This window comes from Trachypithecus francoisi, unplaced genomic scaffold (assembly GCF_009764315.1).
Source record: "Trachypithecus francoisi isolate TF-2019V2 unplaced genomic scaffold, Tfra_2.0 Lachesis_group9, whole genome shotgun sequence".
NCBI lineage: Eukaryota > Metazoa > Chordata > Mammalia > Primates > Cercopithecidae > Trachypithecus > Trachypithecus francoisi.
Genome location: NW_022681474.1, coordinates 34,331,866 through 34,355,149, shown reverse-complemented (window position 1 = coordinate 34,355,149; position 23,284 = coordinate 34,331,866). Strand labels below are relative to the sequence as shown.

The 23,284-nt window shown below is 41.1% G+C and overlaps 1 protein-coding gene and 1 pseudogene across 4 annotated transcripts; one reads left to right on the top strand and one right to left on the bottom strand.

The window, feature by feature from the left end:
• Window positions 1–2,246: 2,246 nt before the first annotated feature.
• On the top strand, window positions 2,247–23,030 carry SAR1A (secretion associated Ras related GTPase 1A). Of its 4 annotated transcripts, XM_033209344.1 has the most exons (8): window positions 2,266–2,387; window positions 10,044–10,112; window positions 10,741–10,814; window positions 10,933–11,052; window positions 11,603–11,668; window positions 14,728–14,831; window positions 19,283–19,414; window positions 20,660–23,030. In XM_033209344.1, exons 3-8 carry the CDS (start codon window positions 10,757–10,759, stop codon window positions 20,774–20,776), a joined length of 597 nt encoding a protein of 198 aa, XP_033065235.1. In that variant the 5' UTR covers window positions 2,266–2,387; window positions 10,044–10,112; window positions 10,741–10,756; the 3' UTR covers window positions 20,777–23,030. The 4 variants fall into 4 exon arrangements, with proteins under 4 accessions (XP_033065233.1, XP_033065235.1, XP_033065234.1 ...); XM_033209342.1 differs by lacking the exon at window positions 10,044–10,112 and having other exon boundaries at window positions 2,247–2,387; XM_033209343.1 differs by lacking the exon at window positions 10,044–10,112 and having other exon boundaries at window positions 2,269–2,453.
• LOC117082237 lies at window positions 8,721–10,658 on the bottom strand (annotated as a pseudogene).
• Window positions 23,031–23,284: the final 254 nt, after the last annotated feature.

Here is a 23,284-nt window from a genome sequence, read left to right as displayed (position 1 = left end):
CACTTGCCACTATGCCCGGCTACTGTTTTGTATTTTTAGTAGAGCTGGGGTTTTACCATGTTGGCCAGGCTGGTCTTGAACTCCTGACCTTGCGATTCGCCCGTCTCAGCCTCCCAAAGTGCTAGGATTACAGGCATGAGCCATCACACCCGGCCTAGATTTTCAGTCATACCCAGAAAGGTCTTCTCATTGCAAGATTATAAGGGACCCATGCTTTCTTCTGTTTTTCTGGTACTTTTATGGTGTCATTTCAAAATATACACATCTTTTCATCTCTTGAAACTTGTTTGGAGTAGTAAACTTTTGGGAGATTCAACCTGTAGGTTTTTTTTTGACTACCCAATTGTCTCAACCCCTTTTTATTATTTATTATTTAACAACACACAATAGAATCATTTATTGAAAACTGTACTCTGGAAAAACTATGTGCACAACAATGCCTGTTTCACCCATTTTACAGTGGGTACACTGTGGTGTGGGGCATTTGTCAACTTGCTCAAGCCTTTAGGTAAGTAGAGTTTGCAGCTTTTCTGAGAATCTGCCTGCATGTTTCCTCCTTCCCCAGCCTCCCAAGCCATCTTGTGGTTCAGACACCTCCACCTTGTGCAGCCAGGCTCTCATCAAAGCCAGTAATCCAATGTGTTGGCTTGCACTGGGCTTGCATCTGTGTCTCCAGGATGCACAAGGGGTTTCAAGCCCCATGGACACAGTCTTCCTGGTTTAACTAAAGCTGGTGAGAAGCCTCAGAAGTGGCCTGACCCCTTTCTGTGACTGGACAGGATTCAAATTCAACATCCAAGACCCCAGGATGAGCAGAGGGTAGAGGGTGGTGAGCTTGCCCACTCAGCTCCCTGAGTATTGCTGGAGTGCCAGGTGCTACTTTAGTTTTATTTCTGCATGTACTTTAGTCTATTTCTGTGCCTTTCTCTGTTCCATTGTGTTTTGTGTGTGTTTCTGCGTGTGTGCGCACACCAGTTTTAATAACTGAGGCTCTATAATATGTTTTAATATCCAACAGGGTTAGTTCCCACCTCCTGGTTCTTCATTTTGAGAGCCTGTTTCTGGACTAGCCTTGTTTGGTTTTCTACACGAATTTTAGGAACAAATAGGGTAATTAAAAAAAAAAAAAAACTAAACCACACACAATCTATTTATCCTATTAGTACTTTTATTGGGATTACGTTAAATTTAAATTTTACTTAAGGAGAATTGAGATCATGAATCCACAGACGTCATTCATCTTTCCATTAGACTGTTTTATTTGTAAAATGAGAGTAATAATAGTACCAATGTCCTGAGAATTAAATGAGAAAATGCATGCGAAATATACTGGGGTGAACACGTTGCTTTGCCACTTAGCTGTGTGAACTTGGGTGTGGTAGGTTATTCTGAACATTGCTCTTTCATTTGTCAATAAGGATAATCCTAGCATCTGCTTCACAGGACTCCAGTGAGGGTGAAATTAGACAAAGCCCGCAAAGTACTCAGTGCTCTGCCTGAAACATAAGTACACAATAAATATTAGCTGTTTTTCTAAAACATAGGCCGTTCCAGGGCAAGGAAGTGCGACTCAAAGCAAAAGCAGCCGGGCGCGGTGGCTCACGTCTCTCATCCCAGCACTTTGGAAGGCCGAGGCCGGCATATCACTTGAGGTCAAGAGTTCGAGACCAGCCTGGCCAACACGGTGAAACCCCGTCTCTACAAAAATACAAAAAATTAGCCGGGTGTGGTGACATGCGCCTGTAATCCCAGCTACTCGGGAGGCTGAGGCATCAGAATCGCTTGAATCCGGGAGGTGGAGGTTACAGTGAGCCGACATCGCGCCACTGCACTCCAGCCTGGGCGACAAAGTGAGACTCTGTTTCAAAAGAAAAAAAAAAGCAAGAAAAAAAAAAGCAAAAGCGTGGAGGGATCCACCTCAAGTAGAGGGCCCCAAGGTCAAGTAATCTTTCCCAGGACCTATGCCACCGTCGGTCCCCACTTCCTACTTTTCCTGGTGCGTCTGGAATGTGAAGCCGCGATCCCGAGGGTCCCAGGCCGCTCAGGGACTCCAGGACCCAGACCCAGACCCAGCGTCCCGGCACTGCCACGTCTCGCGCCGTCAGCTCGGCAGGCGGGAGCAGGCAGGACGAGGCGGGGCCAGACCCCGAGCGCGCTTTGTCAGGCCTTACGCCCGCCCCTCCACGGCCGGAGTAGCAGGTGGGCCGGCACCGGGTCAGAGAGGCGTAAAGCTGCGGGGGGGCGGGGCCAATTACGCTCCCGGAAGTCCCGGGGAGGGATGTGACGTACATCCGGCGAGTAGCTGGCGGTCCTGGGTGCTGCTGGTTAGTGTGCTCTGAGGGAGGGTCGGAGCCAGTCGCTGTTTTGCCGGAGAAGCCCCTCAGGCCGTGAGTCTGAGGGCCGCGTCGGGGAGGGGAGTTGGAGCTCGAGGGGCTGGGACGGAAGACGGGGGGGTCGGAGCGGAGGCTGGCCCTGGCGGGGTTGGGGGCAGGGAAGTGACACGCAGGCGGTTCTGTGGGGCCGCCGGCTGATGCTGGGCGGGGACGGGCCGACTCGGCCGGATCTGCTCAGTCCCCTGCTGTCCTCTTTGGCCTGGGGTCCACCTGCATTCCACTCGGGGGTCTCGCAGCAGCTGGGCCGGATAACAGCTTCTTGTCTGTACCGTGCGCTCCAGTTTACGAAACGGCTCCAAGTCCTCTGTCTCAAAAGAGCCTCACAGCCCTCGGTGAGGCGGGTGGGACCCCTTGATGATTATCCTTGTTTTATAGACTCGGGGACTGAGGCTGGCCAAGGCTCCGCAGTTAGCGAGTGTGAGCGCTCGAACCTGGTCTACAGGCCCCTAGTCCGGGGCTTACACCCAAGTCAGCGCTCGGTTGTCGTCCGATGGCCCGGGTCGAACCCTGTATTTTCACCTTTCACCTTCCCCTTTTCCCCTGTCTGGTCTCTGCATGGAAAAATTTCCTTCTGTGCGTTTGACATGGATTAGCGTTTTCTTCACGATTCTAGCCAGTGGGTATCTTTATCTTGATTCCATCTGCTTCGGTTGCGACAGGGGGCTTAGGGAGATTTGCGGTGGGGCTGACCTTTGACATTTACCCCGCAGCTAAGCAGAGTTAGCTAAAAGCCAGCCGCCCTACTACCCCAAATCTGCCTGGGATGGCGTCTTAAAGTTGCCCTGATTATGTATAACAAGTAATGCGTAAATTTTTAAATTGGCTAATGGTCAGATTGGTGCACTTCCTTTTCTATTAACTTTTGTTTGAATCTTTTAGCTCTGGAATTCGCAAGTTTTCATTTTAGGTACATTAATAGTGTTTTGTTGATAGTTTAGAGACCTACCTTAAATTTTAGATTACTCTTAACTTCTCGTAAGGTGGTACAATGGACCAAGAATAGAAAATAAATAGAATGCTAGTTATTAAAATACCATTCGAAAGATGTGATGAATTTTAAGGAAGAGAACTTCGGAAGATCATCCTCTGTGTAGTTGGTGGGTTAAAGAAGTTTTAGGCTTTTTTTTTTTTCAGCAATTTTGTGATTTGGGTTTGAATTTTATGTACTGTTAACAGGAAGAGCTTAGGCTTTGGTGTTAGAGATGAGGGTTTAAGCCCTGGCACTATTACTTTTTCAGCTGAGCAGTCTTCAACGACTCAGCAAAACTAGGAGTATCTTTATCTTCATCTTGTTAAATGAGGCCAGTGATCCTTGCCTGGTAGGGTTGGTGTGAGGATGAAATGAGATGTACAGGTACTGTACAAATTGTAAAACTACTGATGAGTTGGTACAAATCCTAAGATCTTAAGGAGAGAGGAGCCACCAAGGCCATTTTCAGCTACTGAGGAGGCTGAGGTGGGAGGATCTCTTGGGCCTGGGAGGTTGAGGGTGCAGTGAGCCATGATGGCAACACTGCACTTCAGCCTGGGAGACAGAGTCTTGGTCTGTCTAAAAAAAAGGGGGGGGGGGGCGGGGGCATTTTCTTAACTTTGGGTAGTGGTACAACCCAACTCTTTGGATCTATTAAGGGTTTTTATTATTTTTAACTCACCTGAAGAGTTTCTTTAGTCAGCCGCCACTCTAGTCACTTCTTTACAATCCAACACTTCTGTATACATTTGTACTACACGGGTTTTCAGTCAGTACTTTACAGACTTGTAAACAATGTTTACATCACTTTAGAAATATTTTATTTCTTTTTTTTTTTTGAGATGGAGTTTTTGGTCTTGTTGTCCAGACTGGAGTGCGATGTTGTGGCCTCGGCTTCCTGCAACCTCTGCCTCCTGGATTCAAGCGATTCTCCTGCCTCATCCTCCCGAGTAGCTGGGATTACAGGCGCCCGCCACCACACCTTGCTACTTTTTGTATTTTAAGTAGAGACGGGGTTTCACCATGTTGGCCAGGCTGGTCTCGAACTCCTGACCTCAGGTCATCCACTCACCTCGGCCTCCCAAAGTGCTGGGATTACAGTCATGAGCCAAGTAGTTTCAACTAGATGAATTCTGCAAAGGTGAAAAGGAGAAAATGCCACACTTTAAATAGTTTTTCATGGCAATTGAACTACTTTAATTTTCCATTTTTTTTTCCTTTGACACTTCTGCTTTTAAGCCGTCTCCTCCCTTGGAGCATACAAATCAGCAGCAGCCAGGACTTAGCTACTTGGCTGCTTTAATTCTTCCCTCCAAAATGATCTGAGTGGGAATGACCTTAATGAGGGGTGTGCTCTAAAGGTGAGCTGTGCTTCTCCAAGCAATAGGTTGAGGAAAGCATAGGAGGATGTCTGGTTTGAGGGAGTTGCAGAGGAAAGGCACATTGTTCTTTTACTTATTTACAGTAAATGAGAATTTAAGCAGAGGAGCTTTATTAAGTATATTTAAGTTATTGGACTCCTTAAAGTGCGGATTCAATTTCCAGAGAAAACTGTTAATGTGATAAATACGGTCTTTCTGCTGAAATATATTTGTTACTGAAAAGGCAAAAAAGAAATCACCTCATTTAGGATTTTTTCATAAGAGCTTAGTATGTACTTCCACCCAAACTGCCAAACTTTATTTGGCTGTTTTTGGTAAGAGCCATGAAAAACAAACATTGATTAGGCCCTAAAATTTATAGATTAGGCCATGGGCCTGATAAAAACCCAGTAATTGGATGAAAAACATACCATCTCTACTTTTCAATTTACTCTTTTTTTTTTTTTTTTGGAGATGGAGTCCTGCTCTGTCACCCAGGCTGAAGTGCAGTGGTGTGATCTCCACTCACTGCAACCTCCGCCTCCCAAGTTCAAGCCATTCTCCTGCCTCAGCCTTCTGCATAGCTGGGATTATAGGCAAGCGCCGCTGCTCCCAGCTGTTCAATTTATTCTTCATCTGGCATTCTTTGAATGAATGTAAGGGGAATTTTTTGTGGGTAATGCTTTTACTGGTTACTGTTCATGAAAGTTTTGATTGCAGTTGGTTGTATCTAGTATAAAGCCCTGTGTTCAAATGCTCCTGCTGATGGAGAGGAGTAAAAGTGTGGACCTTCCATTTTTCTGCACCATATCTGAGATACTAAAGCAAAAATTCAGCATGACCAGACAATGCTGAGAAATCTTAAGACCCACCAACACATCTAGATCTTACCCTCTTCATTTCATTCAGAGGTCATTTTGCTTATTACCAATATATGTAAACCTTCTAGTAGCTTTTGATAACTATGAGAAACAATAGAAACAGTAGTGTTAATATCAGTACCAGTTAAGTTATTTACTTGCTTGGGAACTTACTGCTATATCCCGAACAAGTATTCTTTTTTTGTTTGTTTTTTTGTTTTTTGAGACAGGGTCTTGCTCTGCCACCCAGGCTGGGGTGCAGTGACACAATCATAACTCCTGGCAGCCTCGAATTCCTGGGCTCAAGCAATCCTCTTGCTTCAGCCTCCCAAGTAGCTGGAACTACAAGCATGTGCCACCATGCCTGGCTAATTTTATTTTATTATTATTATTTTTGTGGAGATACGGGTCTCTCTATGTTACCCAGGCTGGTCTTGAACTCCTGAGGTCAGGGAGGGATCCCCCACCTCAGCCTTGCAAAATGCTGGGATTACAGGTGTGAGCCACGGGGGCCCGGCCTGAATAAGTATTCTTATTTTAAGAAAATATATTTGTAAAATGAATTTAGGTGTGATTATTCATGTATGAAAAGATTCTCTTCTTATCCCTTAATGGTTCTAAAATAGTGATGTCATTTCTTTTCATAAATTGAGACCCGTGTCTGCAAACATGGTTAGATATTGTTTGAGGTTGCAGTGGTAAATGGAGCAGGGCAAGTGGTGCTGGCCAGTAGAATTTTGGGTGACTTTTGTTTTTTTAGAGCTGTTTACAGGATAGATTAATATGTTTTTCATTCAAATCAATGTGCTTTTCATTCTTATTTTCTATTTAGTGCATCTAAGTAGCATTTTGATTCACATTATTGATGAGACTAATTTCCTAGAGTTGTTCTTCACTGAAAGACGGCAGTGGTATGTCTAGGGACTGTGAATGAACTGCTGCCTGGAGGAGTGAGTCACACAGTAAAAGAAAGTTTAGGCATACCTCGGATATATTGTGAGTTTGGTTCCAGACTACTGAAATAAAACAAGTACAGTAAAGCAAGTAACATCAATATTTTGGTTTCCCAGTGCACATAAAAGTTACATTTACACTATACTGTATGTAGTCTGTTAAGTGTACAGTAGCATTATGTCTTATAAAACACATACCTTATTTAAAAAATACTTTATGACTAAAAAATGCTAACAAGCATCTGATCCTTCTGCGAGTCATAACCTTTTTGCTGGTTGGGGATCTTGCCTACATGTTACTCCACGTTGATGGCTGTTGACTGATCAGGTTGGTAATTGCTAAAGGTTGAGGTGGCTGTGACAATTTCTTAAAATAAGACAACAGTGAAGTTTGTTGCATGAGTTAATACTCGTTTTCAAGAAAGATTTCTCTGTAGCATGCACTGCTGTTTGATAGCATTTTACCCATAGCAGAATTTATTTCAAAATTGGAACCAGTCCTCTTAAATCCTGCTGCTGCTGAAGTAAGTTAATGTAACCTCAAGTAAGTTTTTGTAACTTTCTAAATCGTTGGTGTCATTTCAACAGTATTCAGAGCATCTTCACCAGGACTAGATTCCATCTCAAAAAAACTACTTTTGTTGCTTATCCATAAAAAGCGTCTCCTCATCCATTAGTTTGATCATGAAATTACAGCAGTTGTCACATCTTCAGGCTCTACTTCTAATTCTAGTTCTCTTGCTGTTTCTACCATATCTAAGGTTACTTCTCCTCCGAAGTCTCGAACCACTCAAAGTTATCCACGAGGGTTGGAATCACTGTCTTCCAAACTCCTGTTGGTATTGATGTTTTGAGCTCTTCCCGTGAATCATAACTGTTCTTACTGGTATCTAGAATGGTGACTCCTTTCCAGGAGGTTTTCGGTTTACTTTGCCCAGATCCAGCAGAGAAATCAGTCTGTGGCATTGATAGCTTTGTGAAATATATTTCTTAAATGAAAGACTGGCAAGTGAAAAATGTTCCTTGACCCATGGGAAGCAGAATGGATGTTGTTAGTAGACATTAAAACAACATTAACCTCTTTCTGCATCTCCATCAAAGCCCATGGGTGACCAGGTGCATTGTCAATGAGCCGTAATATCTTGAAATCTTTTTTTCTAAGCAATAGGTCTTCTCAGTGGGCTTAAAATACTTAGTAAACCATGCTGTAAACAGATGTGTGGTAGGCAGAGTAGATTTAGTGTAATTCTTTTTTTAATTGTATTTTTTTAAATTGGAAAACAAATACACAACTTGGAGTGAATTGGAGGCAAATTGTGCCATAAGCAGATTTTCTTTAAGTGTCTAAACAGAGTTTAAAAAGCAAGTAACAGTAAAAGAAAATGTTTCTGGTACAGGACCAGCAGTACAAAAAAATAGTGTATGAGGTACCTGGAAGTACCTGGATAATACACCCGTTCTGCAGTAGTGCAACTTTTAAGTACATATTGTTGGCTGTCTGTGGTCCATGCAGAGTTACAACTCCACATTTCAAGAACATGCTGACAGTTCCTAAAGAAAATTACTTAAAAAAAAAAGGTGGCCGGGCGCAGTGGCTCAAGCCTGTAATCCCAGCACTTTGGGAGGCCGAGACGGGCGGATCACGAGGTCAGGAGATCGAGACCATCTTGGCTAACACGGTGAAACCCCGTCTCTACTAAAAAATACAAAAAACTAGCCGGGCGAGGTGGTGGGCGCCTGTAGTCCCAGCTGCTCGGGAGGCTGAGGCAGGAGAGTGGCGTGAACCCGGGAGGTGGAGCTTGCAGTGAGCTGAGATCCAGCCACTGCACTCCAGCCTGGGCAACAGAGCGAGACTCTGTCTCAAAAAAAAAAAAAAACAACAAAGGCATAACTCAGATGTTCCCTTATTTGACCAACTCCATCTAAGTTTAGATGTGCAGAAGGGCTTGGATACATCCAGAGTAAGCCACAGGTAACATGTTACTTCATCAGTTTTCTAAAATAAGGTTTCAGGGCAATGACAGTAAGGGAAGAACACATGGAGGAATGAAGTCCTGATAGTCCTGATTGCTATCCATGCATCTTTTTTTGACAGTAGGGAGAAGCCTTTTACAGATAAGTTACAAACAAAAGGCAAATAAACAGTTTTGTACAAGAAATTTAACACATTCTGTACAGGGTCTTCATTTTGCTGTCATCGTTTGTACAAACTCATAGTTTACTTGACCGTCACCATCAAGATACGCTTCTCTGATCATTTAATCAACTTTTTCATCTGTTAACTTCACTCCAAGTTTGTCATCACATGGTGAAGTTCTACACCACTAATATAGCCATTGCCATCCTTATCAAACACTGAATGCTTCTCTAATTTCTTCTTCACTGTCTGTGTCTTTCATTTTTCTTACGATCATTGTCAGAAATTCAGGGAAGTCAACTGTGCCATTACCATCAGCATCTACTTCATTAATCACGTCCTGTAACTCCTCTTCTGTGGGATTCTGCCTGAGACCTCATTACAGTTCCCAGTTTCTTGGTTGTTGTAGTTCAATCACCATCTTTGTCAAATAGTGAAAAAACTTATTTGAATTCTGCAATCTACTCTTTAGTCAGTTGGTCAGCCGTGCTGCAAGTGCTACTGGTTTCTGAGACACAACCACACAACCACTCTTGCTTGCTCAGTTGCTCCACTTGGACTGATTTAGTGTCATTCTTCAGGGCCCTAGGATTTTCAGAATGATAAATGAGTATGGGTCCTAGGATTTTCAGAATGGTAAATGAATATTGGCTTCGTTAGCACATAACAAGAGAGTCAGCTTGCCCCCTGAAGCTTTGAAGCCAAGCATTGACATCTCCCCTCTAGCTATGAAAGTCCTAGATGGCTTTTCCAATAGAAGGCTGTTATGCGTACATTGAAAATGTGTTGTTTAGTGTAGCCACCCACCTTCACCAGTTGTCTTGCTGCAGCTTCTACATCAGCACTTGCATTTTTACTTCGTGTTTTTATTTTAATATTATTATTTTTTTATCAGCAGTAAGGCTGTTTCATTTGCTTGACGTTCGTGGGTTCGCTGGAGTAGCAGTTTTAATTTTCTTCAAGAACTTTTTCTTTGCATTTACAACTTGGGTAACTGTTGAGTGCAAGAGGCCTAGCATCTGGCTTATCTCAGGTTTTGATGTGTCTTCCTCACTAAGCTTAATCATTTCTAACTTTCGATTTCAAGGGAGAGACCTGTTACTTTCACTTGGAGAATAGGGAGGCCTGGGGTAGGGGCAGGGCTGTGGAGGAAGTCATTAAGTTTGCTGTCTTCTATGGTTGTGATTTGTGGCACAACAAAACAGTTAAAATAGTAATACAAAAGATCACTGATCATAGGTCATGATGACAGATATAAGAATAATGAAAAAGTTTGCAATATTGTTTGAGAATCACCAAAATGTAACACAGAGACATAAAGGGAGCACATGCTGTTAGAAAATAGTACTGATATACTTACTCAACTCAGGACTGCCTCCAACCTTCAATTTGTAAAAATCCAGAAAACCTCAGGATCCACAAAGCATCATCAAATGAGGTATGCCCTTTATATTTTTAACTCCTAGTTCTCTGAGTATCATAGATCAAAAACTTTTCGGAAACCAGTCATTTTTGCACATATAAGGATTCTAGAGACTTTCCTCCAGATTGCAAAATCTGCAAGTCTCAAGAAAGAAGAATATTAGTTTCTCTTTACTTTGCTTTCTCCCCTCCCTTTTCTTTTCTTTTTCCTGTCCTGTCCCATGCTGTCCTGTCCTGTGTTTTTTCTCAGAGTCTCCCTTGTTGCCCAAGCGAGTGCAGTGGCACCGTCATGCCTCACTGCAGCCTCAGACCCCTGAGTTCAAGTAATTCTGTCTCACCCTCCTAAGTAGCTGGGACTACTGGTGTGTGTCACTATGTCCAGCTATTTTTTTAGTTATTTGTGGAGATTGAGTCCAGCTTTCTTGCCCAGGCCAGTTGTGAACTCTGTGCTCAAGTGACCCTCCTGCCTTGGCCTTCCAAAGTGCTGGGATTCCAGGTGTGAGCCACTATGCCTGGCCTGCTTTCTTATGCCTGAAAACACGGGACTGTAAATGTGCATCATGGTTAGTGAACAAGAGTTAACCTCTCCACAATTGTACTGTCATTCAGAAAGCTAATGTTTGCTACTTTCATATTTTATACAGGTAGTAAGCATTAATAATGTCTTTCATCTTTGAGTGGATCTACAATGGCTTCAGCAGTGTGCTCCAGTTCCTAGGTAAAGCCATTTCCTTAAAATACAGGTTTCAAAGTTTGTGCATTTCCTTCAGTAATTTAAATACAAGTAGGCTTTGGTCTGTAGAGAGCAAATGTGTTAATAATTTTTTCTCTTTTAGGACTCTACAAGAAATCTGGAAAACTTGTATTCTTGGGTTTGGACAATGCAGGCAAAACCACTCTTCTTCACATGCTCAAAGATGACAGATTGGGCCAACATGTTCCAACACTACATCCGAGTAGGTTTGAAAATATCAGGTGACCTTTTGATCTTTGAAGGTCAGTGTTAGGCTTGGAGGATGAATCCCTAGTTGATGGAGTTCTTTTGTTAACTGAAGTCCCAAAAGCCAACTCATATGAAAAAGTTCCCTGTAAGACACATTCATATTATGTACTTTCAGATCTAAACCTCTGGAACTTTGTCATTATCTGTTGTCACTGGTCCTGTAAAGGGACACATCTCCTATACCTACTTCTAAGAAGCAGAAAATAGCTTGGAAAAAAAGAAACCTTTGGCTTTTAGAATAGTTTAAAAACATTTTCACCCTTGTATTCCTTTTCTTTGTTGGAAGTGGGGTGTTGCCTGGGCTAGTCTGAAAAATCCTGGGCTCAGGTTATCCTCCTGCCCTCAGCCTCCTGAGTAGCTGGAACTACAGGCGGGTGCCACCACACTTAACTTCTTGTATATTTTTCTTTACGAGGTGAAAGCATTGGTATTGGCTTATAGTACTAGTAGTTGGGGCTTGTTGAATTGACAAGTTTATTTCTTCTTTTTAAACAATTTTTCAGCATCAGAAGAGCTAACAATTGCTGGAATGACCTTTACAACTTTTGATCTTGGTGGGCATGAGCAAGGTAAGCGATGACTCAGTGGAAAGCATGTTTATTGACTTATGATTCTTTTTGTGCCCCCCAGCACCTTTTAAAAGCAGTGTGTCATTTTTACCTTTTAAATTACACTTTAGAATTAGGATCTTACTACTATAGTGAAGTTGTTTTATTCATTTTTTTTTTTAAACTCATTTCAAACTTGTCAAAAGTTGCATTAAATACACAGAAGTCCGCTTCAATATTACCCTATTGAGCTAGGATAAAGTTAGCTATAATGCATAACTATTCATGAACTTTTAAGTATTTGCCTGATAAAGCCAAACTCAGCTCAAATCTTGACTGAAAATTTTTACAAAGCAGGACAGCATCTTCATCTTGCCATTTTAATCTTTACTAGGTTTTTACTTATTAATGTAATTTACCTGGTAACTAGAAAATACATTACAAGATATATGTATTGCTTCAACAAGAGTAATTATTTCATCATTTTAACTAGGCTTGCTCTAAGCCAGTATATTTTCTTCTATACCTTTTGCCCAAATTTGTTAGTCTCCTCCTCCCTACATAATACATATTAATACTTATTTTTTATTAACTGTTTGTGAGCATATCATGCCCCTTTACTCTTTTATACTTTAGTGCCGTTTTCTAAGAACAAAGATATTTCCTTGTATATAATCATAATAGTTACCAATCAAGGAAGTTTTATTTTTATCCACTCTGTATTTCCTTTTTTTTTTTTTTTTTGGTCAGTTATCCTGATAATCTCTTTTATACCATTTTTTCATCTTGACCAGGTATACAGTATCATATATTTAGTTATCAAGTCATTTTTGCATGCTTTATTCAATGGAGTGAAAGTATGCAGGAAATTAAATATTTGTAAGTAATTTCAGACTTGTCAAAAATTGCAAAAGTAGTACAGTGACTATGTGTGATTACTCTGATATAAGTTGATATTTTGTATATTCTATCCATTTGGGACAGTTGGTGGAACATTTCCTTCTACCATTTTGCTTTCCTCAGAAGTGCTTTTTGCCTACTCAGGCTATGTCTTTGGCTACCAGATTCCTATCAGGTGTTTAGAGACATACAGGATGGGCGTCTTTGTCTAATGGGCACTCAGTTCACATTTGACAAGACCGTAGGTATGGGAGTAAAACATTTAAGATATGAGAATAAACATTCTGGGAAGGTAGGGAAAAGGAACTATTGAGATTCAGTCAGATTTACTTACTTGTTATTACACTGAGTGGAGAAATCTCGTTTTGAAACATTAGGTTGAGCTAATACCGTTTTTTTTTCTTTTTTTTGAGATGGGGCCTTGCTCTGTTGCCCAGACTGGAGTGCAGTGGCATAGTCTTGGCATACTGCAACCTCTACTTCCTGGGCTTAAGCAATCCTCCCACCTGTTTTTTGTACAGACTGGGTTTCCGCCATGTTGCCCAGGCTGGTCTTGAACTCCTGAGCTCAAGCAATCCACCTGCCTTGGCCTCCCAAAGTGCTGGGATTATGGGCGTGAGCCACTGTGCCCAGCCTAATACAGTTTTAAAACAGTGTGTAGTAAAATACAACATTGGTCATTTCTAGTTGTTAAGCCTAATAATTTTATAGTCAGTTATTTCATTAACATATAATTACATTTTAATTAATTTATTTAATATTTATGCCCTGAAAAATCATGTATATTATGATCATAATCACATAAAATACCAGTAAAGAAAAAAGACTGGAAGAAAATACCAAAATATTGACAAGGGGTGTGTTTTGATGGAGGGATTAGAAATGATTTTGTTTCCTTTTTTGTGTAAGGAGCTTGTATTTTTTTTCATTTGGGTAAGAATGGGTATATGGTGTCCTTTCTGCTTCTTCCACAAAAAGATTTGTAACTGCTTACAAATTTAAATTCAGAGCAAGATACGACTGAACCTAGACCATCTGGAGAATGCAGAAGGAACAGATACCAGATGGTTTTATATACCTGAACTGGGAATTGTAGATTGTTTAGTGTGATAAATTTAGGTTTCAGGTTTTGTTAAAATAAGAAGGGAAATGTATTGATGTATTTAGTTTTGTTTCTTTGACTGAGGAAAATCTACTAAACAGAAACACTTTTACATGATAACCTAGCCACCATTTTATAGAAGTTACTAAAATACTGTACATCTGGAGGTTCCCTTTTTTTGTGTGTGTGTAACTTAAAAATTTTAACTTATAAAAGGAGAGCAAGTTCGATGTAACAAAATCGGTATAGAACTACGGAAAGTAAAATGGAAAGTTCCTTCATTTTAACTTTTTCCTAACTCTACTCTTTAAGGGTAACCATTAATAACTGATGTAGAGATGCTTCGTTATTCATTCTATTGCAAGGGCTAGAAATGAATGGCTTAGAAATGATAGTAAAATTAAATCACTGCTTCCCAGCCTTTATCGTTTCATGTCACAAGCAAAAAACAAGTAATACTTCTAAGGCATGCTGGGTTAAATATGGTAGGCTGAGATAACTGGCCTGGGGCCTTGAACCACTTATCAGGCCCAGTCTCCCTAAGGGCTGAGCAGAGGAGTGTGTCAAGACACCTACACATAAGTTGGCTAGAAACTAACTAGGACTAAAGTTACATGGACAAGTAATTTGTATCCTGATGTTTTAACTCAGAGGTTGCAAATTAAACTTGGCTCCAGGGGCAAGGCAAGTCATTTAAGTGAGTAAAATTGGCTGGCTGTAAGACAGCAGGGACATTTTGTCAAGCAAAAGTGTTCAGACATCATCTGAAGGGGCAGCCACTGCTTAGTTCCTGCTGATAGTTGTCATGTGGATAAGTAGGCATGGGATTGCCAGATGTTGCAGTTTTTCAAGAAAGGTGGAAACTCTTGATTTTCAAATTTACAAAAATCACGTTCAACTCGTGGACCATTAGTTTGCATCCTCTGTTCTGAATTAATACTGGCCAGAACTTGGAGAAATCCATAGAGTCTAATCTTATTGAAACCTGACCAAGATTTGTCCGTTTTTAGACCATTAGGTTATTCATTTTTACAATGTATTATTTTTTACTGACGCAACTACAAACTTTGTTTTTTAGCACGTCGGGTTTGGAAAAATTATCTCCCAGCAATTAATGGGATTGTCTTTCTGGTGGACTGTGCAGATCATTCTCGCCTCGTGGAATCCAAAGTTGAGCTTAATGTATGTTTATATACTTTGTCCTTTTTTGGCCTCTATTTTTTTTTTAAGGAATATAGCTCAGTAGTGCCAATAATTAGTCATTCCAGTTAACATTTGGCAAAAAGACCTAGCTGCAGGAGGAAAATGTTTTAAATCTAAGACATTGCTTTTCAATGTCCTGAGGAAACTCAGCTCAAACTTGAATAAGTTAACCGTTTTTTCTATCATACAGTGACTATATGGCCAAGTTTGCTCAGGATACTCCTCATTTATGCCTGTTGTCCCAGCAGCATAATTAATTAATTAATAGTATTCCATTTCACGTGTCATCATGAACAGTAATTCTTTTTTTTTTTTTTTTTTTTTTTTTTGAGACAGAGTCTCTCTCTGTTGCCCAGCCTGGAGTGCAGTGGTGCAGTATCAGCTCACTGTAACCTCCACCTCCTGGGTTTGAGGGATTCTCCTGCCTCAGCCTCCCGAGTGGCCTCCTGGGACTACAGGCACATGCCACCACACCTGGCTAATTTTTTGTATTTTTAGTAGCGATGGGGTTTCACCATGTTAGCCAGGATGGTCTTGGTCTCCTGACATCATGATCCACCCTCCTTGGCCTCCCAAAGTGCTGGGATTGCAGGCATGAACCACCACGCCTGGCCCACGAACAGTAATTCTTTATAAGTAGTGTTGGCATAGTGAAAGCCTAAAAGCAATATTAGAGTTCTTTACATTTTTGAATATGCATTCTCAGCTTGTGCCTGCCCACCCTCCCACTGAATGACTTGCCAGACCTTCATGGTCTGTTCTCAGCCTTCAGTTTTGGTTGCATACATCCTTTGATACTATCAAGGACTTACTTCAAGTTTTCTCCTTTGTCCACATTGCATTTTCTCTTGGCTTGATGGTTTCTATACTATTGGCTTTATTATCCCTACTCCTTTACCCTATATCTTTTCTTTCTCTTTGATTTGTAACTCCTTGGATTCTTGTTCCTGGCAATTTGAACCAGTCTTGAATTTATTTCTAAGTTACATCTATAGCTCCAGCCTCATGTAGAATTACCTGCCAGCAATCTTTACCTTGCCTTTTTTTTTTTTTTTAAATAAACAAAAACAGTCTTCCTTTGTTGTCCAGGCTGGAGTCCAATGGTGTGATCACAGCTTACTGTAAACTCCAGACTTCTGGGCTCAAGTGATCTTCCTGGCTCAGCCTCCCAAGTAGCTAGGACTACAGGCACACACCACCACACCCAGCTAATTTTTTTTTTTAAAAAGTGTTTTTGTAGAGACAGGGTCTCATTATGTTGCCCAGGCTGGTCTCAGTCTGCTTGCTGCAGGTGATCCTCTGCCTCGGCCTCATGAGGTGTTGGGATTACAGGCATGAGCCACCATGCATGGTCTCCATTCTCTTTGTTTAAACTCCTCTTTTCACTCTTGATTTTGGAGCTCTCTCTCTGGCTGATACTTATGTCTCTTTTTTTTTTTTTTTTTTTGAGACGGAGTCTTGCTCTGTCGCCCGGGCTGGAGTGCAGTGGCCGGATCTCAGCTCACTGCAAGCTCCGCCTCCCAGGTTTACGCCATTCTCCTGCCTCAGCCTTCGGAGTAGCTGGGACTACAGGCACCCGCCACCTCGCCCGGCTAGTTTTTTGTATTTTTAGTAGAGACGGGGTTTCACCGTGTTAGCCAGGATGGTCTCGATCTCCTGACCTCGTGATCCGCCCGTCTCAGCCTCCCAAAGTGCTGGGATTACAGGCTTGAGCCACCGCGCCCGGCTTGATACTTCTGTCTCTTTGAGAAGCACTAGTTCTTCTGGTTAGTCCTTAAATGTTGGTGTTCTCCAGAGTCTCCTTTCTCCTAGGCTGGTCTCATCTACTCCCTTCATTTGGCACCTACATGTCAGTGACTCTCAAATGCATTTCTTTCCTCCAGATCTCTCCTGACCTCCAATCTCATACCTAATCCTGCCTACTCTTGACAACTCCCACTACTGATTCTGTTTTCCTAGAATGGAACTATTCATCTTTCCCACCCACCACCTACCTGGACATGCAGTCCAGAAATCTGTGAATTAATACAGATCCCACCATGACCCTGATATGTACCATAATGCCAGAAGGAACTTTCTCAGACTTCATTGCCCTACTTAATATCCTTTGATAATTCTCTCTCATTTTCATGATAAAATCTATACATCTTTTGCATAGCACGTAAGATCATTCATGATCCTCCCTCTGCTTCTTTTTACTGCCTACCTTGAGCCATATTCCAAACAAACAACTTAGCCATCCTTGAATATGCACAAATAGCTACTGCCTGGCTTTTTCACCTGTACCTCTCCTCAACCCCTCACTTTGTCGGCAAATTTTAAAATGTCCTGTAAGAGACCTCAGAGTTCAGATATGACTGCTTCTGGTGAGCCTCCCCTGGTCTCTGAGACTGTGTTAGACTCCCACCATACCAATGTATGTTGTCTTTATTGATTTCCTTGTAGTTTTCTTGTAGTTCTCTCTCATCAGACTATGAACTAACATGATAGGGACTGTGTCTTATTTATTTGCGAAACCCCTGCACCTAGCAAAGCATGAGACACATTAGGTACTTTGTTATTGCTTAATGAATTAAGGACATTCTTAATTAAAGGATATTTCCTGGAATTCCAGATGTTCAAAGCATGTTCCCCTTTAACTCTTTAACTCTGCTTTCCCCCCAGCTTTCCTGTTGATGACAAGTAGATTCCCAGGCTTGAAATCGGTGCCAGTTTTGACTCATTTGTCTTCTTTTTTCCTTTTTAATCATCATTTAGACATTGGTCTCTTCAATTCTTTCTTCAAAATGCCTCCTGCACTATTCATTGAATGCTCTACCTTAAACTAGATCATGATCTCTTACATGAACACCACAGGTAGATACTATTTGTGAATTCATTGTACTGAAAAATACGATTTTATTCACTAACTTCTGGATTTGTGGTCTTTAGGATCTATTGCAGCTCACTTCTCACACTGGTCCCCTAATGTGAGTCATCTCTTCCCATCCATTTATTTTGTTGCCGCATGTCTGTCTAAATGCTTGAATCCAGCCATGCAGTACTGTGTGGCTTCCTAAATTATTGTCCACTGCAAAGCCATTGTTTATGTTCTTCCTTCTCCTTTACACCTGTCCAAACCCTGCTTTTCCTTTAGAGCCCTGTTGAAGTTCCAGATCTTTGCTAAGACTTTTGATCTTTGCTCAAGCCCAGAACTGCCATTTTATTTCCCTGAACTTGTCTTACTGTTAATATTCAGTTCCCATTCATTGTGACACTTATCAACTATGTTGTGTTCTTACTTGGCTTTGTTAACATAAATGTGGCTGGGCGTGGTGGCTTATGCCTGTAATTCCAGCATTTTGGGAGGCTGAGGTTGGCAGATCACTTCAGGGTCAGGAGTTTGAGACCAGCCTGGCCAACATGGTAAAACTCCATCTCTACTAAAAAAAACACAAAAATTAGCCAGGTGTGGTAGCACATACCTGTAGTCCCAGCTACTCAGGAGGCTGAGGTGGGAGAATCGCTTGAACCTGGGAGTCAGAGGTTGCAGTGAGCCAAGATTAAGAAAAAAAAAAACCATAAATGTGAATATAGAGTAAGGATTTTTTTGAGGACAGGAATGTGCTTCCTTTTGTATCCTCAGTGCTTCCTTTTGTATCCTCAGTGCTTAGTGCCTGAGATAGTTACCCTTCCTGTTGTATTCCTCTCAATGCCTGAGAGAGTTCTTTGCACACACTGGGACTTGGTGAATACTTGGGGAGTTCCTGTAGTCATTTTTGAGGCTCTGTAGCGGGAGCATTCATTCTTGTAGGACTGTGCTGAGGGGCATCCTGAGGATAGTGTGTGGCTGAGCAGATTAGCTCAGAAATAAATGTTGGGGCAGTTCTGCTGCCTTGTAAATAAATAGCCTAAAGTTGCAACTGTTTTGAGGCACTTAAGAGATTTTTACCTAATGTCGTGGGTATTATGTAATGTCAAGGTGAATATTTAATCACTCAGGTATAAAGATGATAAGATTTTCACTTTACATTAATGCCTTAAAAGATGAGTGGAAGTCAGAATTTTCTTTTTTTTTTTTTTTGTTTTTTTGAGACAGAGTATTGCTCTGTCGCCCAGGCTGGAGGGCAGTGGTACGATCTCCGCTCACTGCAAGCTCCGCCTCCTGGGTTTATGCCATTCTCCTGCCTCTGCTTCCTGAGTAGCAGGGACTACAGGTGCCTGCCACCACGCCCGGCTAATTTTTTGTATTTTTTTAGTAGAGACAGGGTTTCACCGTGTTAGCCAGGATGGTCTCAATCTCCTGACCTCGTGATCTGCCCGTCTCGGCCTCCCAAAGTGCTGGGATTATAGGCGTGAGCCACTGTGCCCGGCATGAAGTCAGAATTTTCATTATCTGGTGGGCTTTTGTAGATTCCTCACTTAATTCTTTTTTCTTTTTCAATCTTTAGGCTCTAATGACTGATGAAACAATATCCAATGTGCCAATCCTTATCTTGGGTAACAAAATTGATAGAACAGATGCAATCAGTGAAGAAAAACTCCGTGAGATATTCGGTCTTTATGGACAGACCACAGGAAAGGTAAGATAAAAATATTTGGGTTACATATAAAGGGCATTAACAGTTTTTAAAACATGATGTTTTGCTATCTAGATTACCCTTTTCTTTTAAAGGCTTAAACAGACTTAGGATTTGTTTTACTGTGGGTATTTTGTAAGCTCACTAGAGGCAGGAGTGTGTTCTTTTAATATTTTAAATGGGATTCATTCATCGGGTATTTGAGGAAGAAGAAAATGGTAGAAAAGGCACACTTACTCTTTTAAGAGTTATGATTATCTTTCAAATTTAATTCTGAGACATTGCTTTTGAAATAGCCCTTTTTAGCCAGAAAAGAATTTTTCTTGGACTGGAGATTGCAGGTTATGAAGAAAAATAATCATTTCAGTCAGTTTCCAAGCATTGAAATAAAAAAACTTGATTATCCTCGGTGCTTCTTGCTGAGAGAGGTAGGACTGTTGGCCCCATTTCGCAGAGGAAGAAACAGAGAGTGATTTGTTCAGGTCTACACAGCAAGTCAGTGATAAAACCAGAAAAAGAACTTGAGTCTTCCAAATCAATAGTTTTTACTGTCTTCAGTTGGAAGGAGGACTCTTGTTGAAAAGCAGGCTTGAGAGAGAGAAAATCTAGATGAGATACAGTGAAGCAGGAATCTTTCTGTTCTTTTTAGCTTGGGTTTTTGGCATATTTAGTTTTTAAAAATCTTCCTTTTCTGTGATCTGTGATAACTTTGACTTTTTTACATGGTTCCTTAGTCTCGCCTCTTCTTGATTACCTCTTTCTTTATAGAAATACTTCCTTTCTTTCATTTAATTTCTCCTCTTTTGCATCAGTATTAAATACACATGAATTCTTCATTTCCTCAGTGCCACCTGTTACGAGTGTTTATTTCTGCATGTTTTGTTAATGAGAATGTTTTTATTTCTAAACAGTCCCAGACCTCTTTTCTGCATCAGAGAGCATGCTAGTTCCATAAGTCGCAGTGGCTTTTTTCTTGGTTTGCTACCATAACTTTACAGATAAATATTGGGTGTTCAAAGCAAATGCTCTTCAGAGAGAGAGAGGCTGGGAAAAGAACTGTGCTGCTTATTATATCCTGAAAACACGAAGCTTGGGGAAGTCATCTGTATGGCCTTGACTGCATTTCTGTAATTAATACCTACTTAGGTTTGCTTTTAAGGAATGGATAAAATGATTGTAGTGATTGTCCTTTCAATCTTTTCCTCCACAGAGATGCTAACAGGCCTTTCTTGGTTTTGCCTCCTTTAGGGGAATGTGACCCTGAAGGAGCTGAATGCTCGCCCCATGGAAGTGTTCATGTGCAGTGTGCTCAAGAGGCAAGGCTACGGCGAGGGTTTTCGCTGGCTGTCCCAGTATATTGACTGATGTTTGGACAGTGAAAATAAAAGAGTTTTACTTCTCTGGACTGATCCTATTCACAGCTTCCTCATGAACTTTTCTAATAGAACAAGGAAAGCTCTCCAACCATGTCTGGCGTTGAGAAGCCAAGAGTCTCTGTCAACTCTCTCATTGCCCAGTGGTGACATGTGCTCTTCTCCACACTGTTGGGAGGTAATGCTGCCCCTCGTGCTGGTGCAGGTCAGTATCCCGGGACTTGGAAGCTGGCAGGATTTGCCGGGTAAAGCTGTGTGCCATCATGGGGCACCTGAAAAGAAAAACACGTCTCACCACTGTGGTTGATTTCAAAAGAAACTGATTCTATTTTTTAAAGAAAGTGTTGTTAATGTAATTGGTATCCCTCCTAACTTTTTGAGTTCACAATTTACTTGGTCCAGAGTTTTCTATTCTTTTTTTTTTTTAAACTAATGAATGACATTTAGATACTTCCTAAAATTATGAACAGATACACATTGGAGGCCAGAGCTAATTTGGGTGAACTTACTCCTGCTAAGTTAGCAGGTTGGTGAGAGAAGCTCCCCTGAGCTCACCTGTCTCTCTGACTGCCTTGGAGTAGGTGGCATAACCTTGTGCACAGAGAACTAGAAAAGGGACGGAACCCTGGCCTTGTAGTTTTGGCAGGTTTCCACTGTGGTAAGCTAGGGTCGTTCCTCATCAAGGAATGTGTAGCAGATTGTTCACTGTGGAGGAGTTAATTATAGAATGGGTTATTATTATTCTTACTCATGAAGTTACAGATTTCAGCCAGTCTTTGCTTTTATACTTGTGAAATTTAATTTCTCTCTATAGCACCTTCCTTTTTCATTTTCAATTATAAAAAGTGACTTTCACCTCCTAAAAGAGTTGAGAACATCTCTCATGTCACATACTGCAGGTGCATCAGTTACTTTTGCACAGATTCTAGGGGGATGTTTTTCTGAATAGGAAGACAGGACAAAGTTAACAGCTTAAGGGCTCTTAATTCTGTGAGTTGAGGACTTGAAAGTATTGTAGCACTTGTTTGGATCCAGGAAAAATGTACTCAGTGGGCTTTAAAATTTCCATTTTCAGAATTTGGTCTCTCAGGCTGTTTCTGAGCTCTTTTTCTTACATTTTTTTCTCCTTCGGTACCTATTTTATTGGTGTTTAAAGTAAAGATGAACATCTGTAGCTTTTCCAGGTTTTTTTTTTTTTTTTTTTTTTGTATGAAATTGTCTTTCTCCATTGCAGAAATAAGCTGGGGAAACACTAACCCAAAAACTTTCTGTAGAGCTGTTCCTTTGGAGGCAGCATCATTTATTGGCAGTAAAGACTCAGTATAAAAGCACCAGCATCCCTACTAGGGTGATGGGGATTAATTTTATAGCATTCCATTTTCCTAGTGCCACATGTGAAATTGGATTTTGATGATCTTAACCTATATTCTACCCTTATGCTAAAAGATCAAAAGGTAGATCTCCTAGGAACAGATTGGAGATAGGAGATGAAAAGTTGGGAGGATGTCTTTATTCTAATGTGAGGGTAAGGAAATGTGGATAACATTACTGTGGTGAGAGAGGCATCGTTCTTTAGTTGGAGTTCTCATTCTTATTCTCCAGTACTGACTGGAGCATACTTTTTCACTGCCAAGTACTGAATGCAGAGGCTCAGCCAAGTATATATGTGGGAAGTGCATGCATTTCGTTTAATAGCAAGCATAGCTGGATTAAGACAAAATTGTTGGTTTGAAAAGGGGTTAAAGCCTTAAGTGAACAAATCTAGCTAACAGTGAATGAACTAGGTAATTAACTTGCATATTTTTAATTTCCTTTGGTTAAAGATCCCCCATACTTCTCTATTCGGAGACATGAGAAGTATGATTACTTCAGTGTTAGTTTTCTTAATTTTTTTCCCCCATTTGTCCCGTGTCTCTTTGTTGCAAGTTAGAAATCTGTGGGTTCTACATAGGGCAGCTCTTTGTGAAAGTGGGTTATTCCACTGGAGAAAGGGGATGGAAAATCAGAACCAATGTATTTCTTGCCCCACGGAACACTATTCCTATAAGATAGCTGAAAGAAGCTGCTGTGAGGAGCTCAGCTCCAAACACAGGATCAGCACCTTGTACAGGAATTCCCATGAATTATGACTTCTCATTCTGTTTTATCAGAGTGCATATATGTCCTATTTCAGGAAAAGTAAAACAGTCATTTACAAAAGAAAGTCAATCTGTATCCTAAGCATTTTAATAAAAAGTTAAAACAAATCTGCTATTTCCTTTCTTTCTTTCTTTCTTTTTTTTTTTTTTTTTGCATTGGTTTGTTCTGAGCTCTGAGTTTGAACAATGCCATTTGTTTGGGGAGGGAACCAAAAGTTCCCTACATAGAGGAAGAGACATTTAGGGTGCGTGTGAGATACTTGAATTTTGCCACCAGGAGGGGGAAAAAGGGTGGGGTGCTAGAGGTAATAGATTTAGTACTATTTGAGAGATTTGGAACATGTTGTGGACCCAGGGTTGTT

Coding starts and splice junctions, on each gene's coding strand:
- SAR1A (XM_033209342.1), top strand. CDS start 10,757: ATGTCTTTCATCTTTGAGTGGATCTACAATGGCTTCAGCAGTGTGCTC. Junction 11,053..11,602: donor TGTTCCAACACTACATCCGA/GTAGGTTTGAAA, acceptor ACAATTTTTCAG/CATCAGAAGAGCTAACAATT. Junction 14,832..19,282: donor AATCCAAAGTTGAGCTTAAT/GTATGTTTATAT, acceptor TTCAATCTTTAG/GCTCTAATGACTGATGAAAC.